At 42.1% G+C, this 10,168-nt stretch overlaps 1 protein-coding gene across 3 annotated transcripts in view; it reads right to left on the reverse strand.

Annotated features, from left to right (window-relative positions):
- Positions 1–10,168, reverse strand: part of LOC111871457 (rhophilin-2) — a 326,650-nt gene that overhangs the window by 145,835 nt on the left and 170,647 nt on the right. The window contains exon 1 of one of the 3 annotated variants that reach the window (XM_023864601.2): positions 6,004–6,474. The exons of the other annotated variants lie outside the window; for them this stretch is intronic. Coding sequence (XP_023720369.1) covers positions 6,004–6,051 — 48 coding nt within the window. The 5' untranslated portion in view covers positions 6,052–6,474. Of the gene's footprint in view, positions 1–6,003; positions 6,475–10,168 lie in introns of those variants that run through there. 3 annotated transcript variants of the gene reach the window in all.

Raw genomic sequence — 10,168 nt, forward strand, 5'->3', positions numbered from 1 at the left:
TGGAAGATTTCAAATCGACTCGAATTGTGTAGGTCATTCTGCGACGCTGCCTCAACGTCGGAAAACACGTAGTGTCAAACGAGTTTTGAACTGAAATAGCGGAAGAAGACGAGTTGTGACCTATATCAGTGTACTCCTACTATCCCGGAATTCACTTGCAAGACTTGATGTCAACCGCGAGCAAATAACATTGGAAACGGCTAACCTCCTAAATATAGGCTGTCAGACACGTCACCGATGTTCCATCCCTCTCTGCCAATATCATAAGTGAACAGCTGGGGCGTAAAGAACAACAGATTGTCCGAAGTTCTGTACACAAAGGAAAAATACTTCATTTCATTTTTACTTTTACATTCCAGTATTTTTCAATAAGCGTCTGTCTTACAAAGAAGTTGATATCGGCGGGATATGTAGCAGTCATGGCAGAAATAAAGAACGCAAATGAAATATTGGTAGGAAAACCAGAAGGGGAAAGACCTTTGGAAGACCAGGTTATAAATGAAATGATACTATTGAAGTGGATATTAAAAAAATGGTGTGAAAAATGTGGACAGGATTTATCTGACTCAGGAGAGGGTTCAATGGCAGGCGCTTGCGAACATGTAATGAACCCTGATGGGCATCATTACGTAAGTGAGAGACGATAAGCTTCTCGAACAGACTCGGCTCCATGTGGTCAGTTAGTTAGTTAACTAGTTATCTCAATGTATATTTGTACTTTCGTTCTTCTTAGCATATTGTGGCATATGGGCCGTTTCTATAACAACAGAGGAATGTCCGTAAACGTTACCGCGGCAACGAATATAGTCAACAATAGAAGAACTGCCGTTTGTACGCGACGGCCTGCAAACACCTTCCTCCTTAAGAACGCGAAAACAGTAAGGAATCCATTGTTATAAGATACGCTCTAGTTGCTAGTTACGCAACTATGCTGAATAGAAGTTTTCTATGTTGTCCGTGCCGCGGCTATACAACTACCTCTGTGAGCTGTAGGACTTATTCCTGTCTCACCTGGGAGTTTACGGCGGACACTCATTTGATGAAACTGCAGCGCTTGTAGAACAGAGTTCTCCGCGCTACTGGCAAACTTAACAGGCGCACCCCAGTCCGCGATTTGCATTTGGTGTTCAAGATACCGTATGTGTATGATTACATAAGTAAAATAAGCGGGAGGGAGGCAGATGTCATCCTAGATAATGAAAATCCAAACGTATGTGAAATTGGACAAGGAGAAGCCAGACATAGGAAATATAAGAGGCTTAAACTTGGCGGCGGTCAAACCTACGATCATCAAGTGTCTAACTGCCGTTTCGAAGTGTTAAATAAATTGATGCATAGGCAGCTACACATTTCTGCGCTAACAGATGTCCCTCTACATATTAGAATTTAATTTCAGTTTATACTTGTGTAGAATGTAAAAGAAAAATGTATGTCACATATTTACCCCTGCGAGAATAATGTAACCTCAGGTGGAATAAGGAGTAGAAAGTGAACACCAATTCAGAAAAAGAGACCAACCCCTCCTTTTTATTATTAAGGAGGACCAACGAAGAGGGAAAAAAGAAAGGTCTAGACACTAAACCAAAATATGGCCATGGGTCCCAGCGGGGCCCGATGCCAGGAGTGACTGTGCAGGCTGATAGCCGGCAATAAGCTTCTGCTCTGCTCTAGGATCGAAGCGAACTGGAACCAGCAACTGACAGAATTAGACTGAGCAGTTGAGAGTCAATTTCCGGTAGGACATAGCCACTTGAACAAGAATCAGAAGGAGGGCCAGTAAGGGCTTAACGTGTGCTGCAGTGCAGCGCTATGTGGAGCGTGAAAGTTACAGTTCCTGTGTTAAAATCAGTTCCCAGCAAACGGAGAGGGGAAAACTTTGCAAAGGAATAGCCATTGGTTAGATCTGTTGCCCAGCAACGACTAGTTAAAGCAAATATATAAGATTTTATTTATGTGTTATAATTATAATAATCTTGAAAATGTTATAAATAATTTGTAGTTACTAGTGTATATCCAATAAACCGATTCGCCAATCCAAACCCGCGTCTAAAGTCACTAATACGATGTACACGTGATAATATCTCGCACATTTCTTTAACCCTGTACTGTGATAAACCGCAGCTTTAAAATTTAGAAGGTAAACCTGTGACTATGTGGGCCCAGAAACTGGACTTCTTATGACCACCACACAACTTCGCCCACTTCTGTCAAGATCAGAACGTATTCTGTTAGCCTATTTCCCTAAAACAGGCTTATGCGACCTGTGTGCCTGTGAATCCCCCGCATAGCAACTATCGAATGCCTGAACTAGTCTTTAAAAAACATGCTATGTACATCATGGTGCCTGAGCCCGTTCAGCGGCGTACTTCATAAATCGTTCCCTTCATTCTGTGTCTGTATCTGTATCCATCCTATCGTCGGCAGCAAAGGCTCGATAAACATGTTCCCGCGGCAACGAATACAGGTAACAATAGAAGACTTGTTGGACGCGTGTCTGTATATCCTCCTATTGCAGCTAAGTAACAACTCGGTAAAGACGTTGCCGCGCCAACGAAGAATAGTTGGAGGCGTCGTTTTCTATTGGCCCTTGTCATATCTAAGGAAAGCCAAGAATTCTTGTGTTTCTTACAGACACCTTTAAACTTCCTCAACAATTCTTCAGCCGATCAAAAATGTAACAGTATTTCTGATTGGGTGGCTCATGTCCAGTCATTACGCCACAGGAGTGAACAATGTTTGGTTTTACGATATTTCGTGATGTTCTAAAACAGAATAAATCCACGTTTTTGGTTAGGTTCCAGGCATCCTGTAATAAAAATATGCTTGTGGCATAAGAATACCACTGAAAGGAGGAATTGGAAGGACAGAGAAAGTTTGAGATCTCGATGTGATAGCTCCAATGGGATGTAACTTTCTCTAGTACAATGTAGTATCAGGACTACAACGTTCATAAATTTCAAGTATTTGATTGTCGTTATATTATAGCCGCTACCTTAAGTAATTTCGCTTTCTTTCAGAATGGTAAAGAAAATGTAAAGCAAACGTTTATAATTCTACTTAGCCTCCACAAGACACTAAAGGTTCTACAACTTGGTATTTTGGTCGAATACATGCTAACAACTATTTCCTTTTCTTTTATCGCGATCGTTAGCTAATTCTTTAAGAAGTGACGATATAGAACTAATGCATTCAAACCTCTTATGGCTGGTAACAATTCAAATTGCGACCTAGCAACTGTCTGAGGTCTTTCCTGGGTTTGCTTAATCCCTCTAGGAAATACTGAGATAACTAACTCATTTTGAGAAGTTCCCAGTTGCTCAATCACTGAGGAATTTCTTCATTAACGTGTTCACATTTGCTCCATTGGTCCCTATCCTGAGTCAGACAAATCCAGTCTAGTCCAGTCTATGAGATTCATTTAGCATCCTCCCATATATGTCTAGGTCTTCCTACTCGTCCCTTTCCTTCTGGCCTTCCCACCAAAATCCTATATGCATCCATTTCTCCCTATGCGTGCTACATAACCTGGCCATCTCATTCCCCTTCGTCCCATCGATAGAATTCGTGATTAGCAGATTCTTGGTTTCCATTTGAAGGCGCTTTAAAAGGTTGCTTCGGGCTTCAATGGGAGGATGACACTGAATTATGAAAGGAGGTAAACAGTAGTGGCCTTAAAGAAACTGTATATGTAAATGTCTGATGGAGCTAAGGAAAAACTTGAGCAACTTTAGCCAGCTGATCGCCGAGTTGAGGATCGAAACCGAGACGCGATGAGTACAATGTAGCAGCACTAAGCACTGAATCACGACGTTCGATCCCAGTTCACAATTCACAAATTTACTTGCAACATATCCAGTGAATCTGACGGAACGCATATAAATATGAAATAGCCAGGGTTAGGCCTCCTATCATATCTACTCACTCGCTGCATTCTTCACAGGGGCAACACATGACACAGACACGGCGTGGCCGGAAGCAAACTCCGTGAAACACGAAATTCAATATTTGGCAGGTTAGCATAGCGCTTTCATGTTCGTATTCTGAACGTGCTCGATTCGAATAGCTGTAACCGTTCAATATAAATTGCTGGACTCTTTCGTATTAATTACAATTGTCTTCAGTTAAGATCATGCAATATACAAACAAAAGATCCGGCAGAGCCACCTTTCTATACTGAGAGGTGACAATAGTTCAAGTTTGCTATGTGGACAGGAAGTAACATCTGGTACATTTCCTGGAATTCTGGCAGTTTCAGCAGAGTCGGAAAGTCTTTGGGAATTGGAGAGCTGACAGTCGGCTATAACTTAGAAGTGGGAGGGCCAGAGCCTCATCCCCTGATCTTAATACATCAAATCGCTGTCAACCTTAGCGTTAAGTCAGTAACTGCCAGAATCACATAACAAAGCAACATGATTGGAAATTCACTAATTTATGGAACCTCCTAGTTGTCAAATTAGATCAATTGCACATGCTGGAGGAATGGATTTCTCTTGGATGATTTGGTTCGTGGACCTCAGGATTCAGAGAGATCATACTACGAAAGAGGAGTCTTCATACAACTTTCGGCCAATGCAGACACAAAAACTACGTCACTTCCCTAGAAGTAGTACAAGTTCAATCCACATAAGTGTAAACTATTTGAGTTTCCGTTATGCTCAGTGTTAGCTAAAGTTAAGTAAATAATTACTGAAAGTGCAAAGTTGCTTGTAGTGGTGTATGTGACAGTAGCCTAAGGATCTTCCAGCCCTGCCCCAGTCAGGCCCGTACGACCCTAGATACGAACTCATCTCTACCATTACGGAGCAGAACTCAGCTACTCCCGACTTTCCCTACTTGCGAGACACTTTAATAATCGTACAGGAAAAGAACCCTTGCCTGCTGACACCAGCAACCACAATTCTCCTTCGTTCCCACATAACTTCTCGACATCCACGAGACAGGGAAGGAGTGCAGCGTAATTTCAGCGAAGGAGTCCAGAAAAACGATACAAGTGAAGGAAGTCAAAAAGTGACGTCAAGTCAGAGACAGACAGGCGCAAGTGGCGACCAACGCGTGGGGTAAGTTCACCCAAGGCGCGAGCAGTTACTTATCAGCTGGGGAATCGCTTACCCTGTCAGACAAGGCCTCAATTTCTTATGGACATCACTGCGTTACCTTCCCTGTTCATTATATGTGATATGTTCAAGCTGCATTCAACACAACATGATTTCTGGGGCGGTGACACTGTCGCTAATTATGCCAACAAAACAAATTACATTTGCATATTGTGGGAACAAGGTGATTAAGTCCATGATTCAGGAGATTCACTTGCTTTTTAGATATTTCTGCAAAACAAAATAAAAAAAGAAAAACAAACAATACAAGAATATATGCAAACAGGAAATATAAAACTCTTCCGTCAAGAGCTAAACCCGAACACACAGAGATATTGGGTTTTCGGACTTTATCGATCGTCCTGGTTTTAAGATAACTAAGAAAAACACGACGTTTCGGAAACTAGATCTGTTTCCGTCCTCAGGTGAGGCTAGCTCTTTCTATGGGACCCAACAGAATAGGTGTTTTCCTTCACCTGAGGACGGAAACAGATCCAGTTTCCGAAACGTCGTGTTTTTCTTAGTTATCTTAAAACCAGGACGATCGATAAAGTCCGAAAACCCAATATCTCTGTGTGTTATACACCATCGTCAGAATCCTATAGTAACTACTTAAACCCGAACAGTTTACAATCTTTCAAAAAGCCCTACTACAGTGGAAGGTGTCATTAGCCACTTCATCCAAATGAATATGCTCTTGCTGACAGTGAATAATATTTATATTTCTAATAGCGATTTTGAAATCCGATGGTACTTTGAAATCAGACTTTCTTCACTTGGAATTTAGAAGAGAGATTGAAGCTTTTAAACAAAATATCATAATTAATAAAATGCGTTCATATGCCTCACAACTTTAAATTCTTTGATCGAAAAGTCAGCTGTAAGCCTGTAATTAGGTCTAATTGCTCACCTTTTGGCTCGCTCTGTGCTGTGCACGAATGACAGCAGCCTGGGCCATGAGTCACTGAGAGACGCTGCTAATTGTCACGTCGTCTTTCTCATCACACACAAACTTGACCCACTTTCCCTTCTCGAAAGTTTGTCACGGATACAAGCAATATTCACTATCTAAATATAATATATACACATATGTTACAGGCCTCTTTAGTATAGGACGAAACTGCACAAAACGCTTAACTGGTAGGTTAGTAACTGTGGGTCACTTCCGTTCCAGTGTGTGTTATAAAGTATTGTCTCACAATTCACTTCCCGAAGTAGAAAAAGTTCAGAATGTAAAAGAAAACCAAATAAGTTTTGCTCTTCTCAACACAGCGGATATTATTGGATTCTGTACGGTTAGACTGCAGCAGTGCAGTCACTCCTCCCAGTTCGATGTCCTAACAGTGCACCTCCGTAGGTGAGTCCACTGAGCCATGCGACTCGAGACTGAGCGAGCGGTCCTCTTCGAACGCTTACCGCTGCGAACAGCAGGAAGAGAAAGGAGTGACTCCCTCTGTCGGTTGGCCGACCGCGGCTTCTCCACTAAGTGTAACTACCTGCAGCACACGACTGACGACACGGCAACTTGGTCGCTTCTCGGGGCATCACCGTTACAAGCGACTAATCTCATTGTATCTATTTTAATTATTATAATTACTTAATGAGGGGCTTCACGATGTACATTATTCACTTCACATTCTTTGAGTAATCAAGAAATATGAGGGAAGGGACATACCTGACACATGGGGGAAACAAGAAATCAGTACAACGATTTGTTTACAACATCTCAAGCGAAGAGCCCAAATGGGAGTAAAACATTAAAGTGAACGCTAAAGAAACAGATTGTGAGCTATCAACTGGACTAAACTGGCTCAGGATAAAATCCAATGATGGGCTCCTAATATGGTAATACAGGACGATTCTAAATTATTTGTCGGGGTTTCCGTGGCCATTGAAAGGAAAACCCGACAATAATTTAGAATCACTCTGTATATAACTTCAGTTTCCATATCAGGTAACTTGTCCGGAGATGGGGACTAGCTCTATCGATTTGGCCAAACTGAGTACGTTTTCCCTGAAGACAGAGACAGAATCCAGTCCCTGAAACGTTGTGTTTTGAAATGTAAACAGAACATTTTTTTTTTTCCGATAAAGACAGGACGATGGATGATGTCCAAGAACATAGTATTTGTAATAATATACCATCGTCGCAAACTTTTAGATTTTATTTAATTAATTTCCATTGTTATGAATTACCGTTTCTGTTTCGGAAACCATTATCACCTCCATCTTCGCTTCCGTCATCGTGCTGTTCGTTTTCTTTCATTGCAGTTCCAAGTACAGGCCTCTTCGTCTATTCCATCTTCCGACCATCTTTTCCTGGCCCAGCAGTGCTTCTCTCTCCTATCTGATGACAGTACAAGTTCGGATTTTACCCGTTTAGCGAACTTAGTAACATCCACTGCAACCAACTATTTTCCTGTGCGAGTCCCTTCGTGCAAATGCGCGGACACTGTTGCAGACAGTTATGATTCTAGAATCAGCACGCGTGAAAGGAAAATGGTCTTGTAGGATTTGAACTTCCCGTCGCGATCCTTATGAGGAGTTGTTTTTTCTTGGATGCAACGTCGTTTATTTCTTTACAAGACAATCAAAGTTTCAGAGGACCATGTCGCCACTATTTTAAGAGTTTAGAGCAAGCCAAGCAAGAAACCAGCATGAATCAGATTGGAAGCAGAGGCGTAGGGATGCGATTGGGAATAGAATGGCAAGCTCAGCGGAGGGAGGCAAGGAGACTCAGGGTTAATGGGTGCCCGGTGAGGAAGGCTTGGTGCTCTCGTCTGCTTGCTTCCTGCTGGTTTCTTGCTCCGTTCACTCCTGAAACCTGAAAATGCAGGTGGCATTTCTTCCGAAACGTTGGTTGACTTTAAACAGACTACACGGCACCGTCAAATCCAAGAAGATAGAATTCTTCGAAAATGGTCTTCTCTCACGTAAGGTACGCATTATCCAGATTTCGAGAGTATATAAAATCCACGAGAAAATAATATTTGGAGATTCTAAAGGGTTCTGACGATGGTGTAGTGGTCGGCATTATATGTTTTCACAAATTCTCCATTTAATTCTATGCATTGGTGTTCAAGGACTTGATTTGTTGGTTAAGTTTGTAGTATACATTTTTACCTCCCTTTCTATCCTCTCTCCATGAATATGAGTACTTTACCGCAATTTTTATCGAATATTTTCCTATCATCTCCGTGTGACACAGCCTGGTCTCTGGTATTTAAATAACTGTAGCGAGTCTGACATGGGTTGTCCAGTGGTTCTTTCTAAGGGACCCTCACCTGAGGAAGGAAACAGATCCAGTTTCCGAAATGTTGTGTTTCCTAGCTTTTAGAATACCGGACGATGGACAAAGTCCGAAACCCCAGTAATACTGAATAATATTTGGCTTCAAAAATTGATGGTCGAAGTCTCCAAATAGAAATAAAACATGTTATATGCCGAAACCCGATCTAAGCTGGAATACAGACCTACCGACGTGAAGAGACTGTGAGGCTATTTTTGCGGAAATTTTATGTGTTGCGGGAAGCCTGAAGACGCCTGCAGAAGCTAGGAAGACTCCAGTACTGTTGCTCTGTGAACCCACTCCTTTTGGAATGCTGCTAGGAACGTAGTTACATGGCTATCTAAAAGGTTACAATTATTATTTCAACCCTAGTACTACGTATATTTAAGGTTCTTTTGTAATTAGTGCGACATAATGTCCATCTGTAGTCCTGTATACTTAACCCATCCGCATATACGTACATAACTTCGTATGGGAGAACTACGGCAATTCCAGTTTGCTCTGTATACGTCCATCATAATCCCAGATTTGCCTCAGTCTCAAGTATAATATTACTGAATCCCTCGAAAACGAGGGTACGTTACAACATAGGGAACACAAGAAAATACAGAGCTCATTAAGATCAATTTTTCTACATGTCGTGTAGCCCCTGTTTAACAAAATCTCAATACAAAGTCATTTACTTCTGTGCAATGTACTGTTCTCCTGGTGAACAAATCTGAGGACAAAACATTTTATGCTGTAGTAAATGAGTAGACCTGTGAACCAATGGGTGAAACAAAATCATTATGACTGGATCTGGAAACTGAGTACGTACTCCATTCTTCAGGAATGTGTTACTCTCATCTTCAGAGCAGATGATAGAGGGAACAGGTTCCTCCGAAATATTTGAACCGATCTAGAAAAAAACACGGCGTCATTTTCCAAAACATCGTAATCTTAATATTCACCCTTGTTGTGTAAGAACCGCGGTAGCGTAGTTGGTTGAGGCACTATGCTACAAGCCGGAAGGTCGCGGGTTCAAATCCCGATGAGGTCATTGGATTTTTTCAACTGACCTAATCCTTCCAGCCGCACTATGGCCCTGGGGTTTACTCAGCCTCTAACAGAAATGAATACCAGGAATTAATTAAATAATTTTCCTGAGGAGTAAAGCGCGGCCGGTGCGTAAGGCTGACAACCTTACCGCCATCTTTGAGCCGATTGTCTAGATAATGTGGGACCCTCAACGTCTCACAACCCTATGGGCCTTCACGGCCTGGTACAGGGACAGCTTTACTCTTACTTTTTACGTGTAAGAATCCCATGTTTTATACTCAACTCTTGTTCTTAAAAGTTACTACGTTTCTAAGTATAGCCGTGTAGCTGAGTTATGAGTCCCAATGAAGTTTGCGTAAACTAGTGTAAATGAGGACTGCTGAACACCAGTGCGCGTAAACACTATATGTCAAGGTCGGTACAAGTGTCACTGTCCCACATACCTGCTCTGCAATTAGACTGCGGCAGCAGGCTCAGTGCAAACTGTGTTCTCGGACTGATATGACGTCCCATTTACGTGTTCTTTTCTCCACTTAACATAGAAACGAATAGAAACTAACGCAGCAGGAGAATCAGATCTCTACATAAACCGCGTTACTCTCTGGCTAAAGCGGCCTCTGTAGTCTAGGGGTAACGTTCCCACCTCATGACTCAAGGTACGCGGGTTCAAACCCAGCGGAGGTCGTGGAATTTTTAAGGGCGGACAAATTCAGGGAACAAGTCCTCCGGGAGGGACTTTAAGCCGTGT

This window comes from Cryptotermes secundus, unplaced genomic scaffold, assembly GCF_002891405.2.
Source record: "Cryptotermes secundus unplaced genomic scaffold, Csec_1.0 scaffold434, whole genome shotgun sequence".
NCBI lineage: Eukaryota > Metazoa > Arthropoda > Insecta > Blattodea > Kalotermitidae > Cryptotermes > Cryptotermes secundus.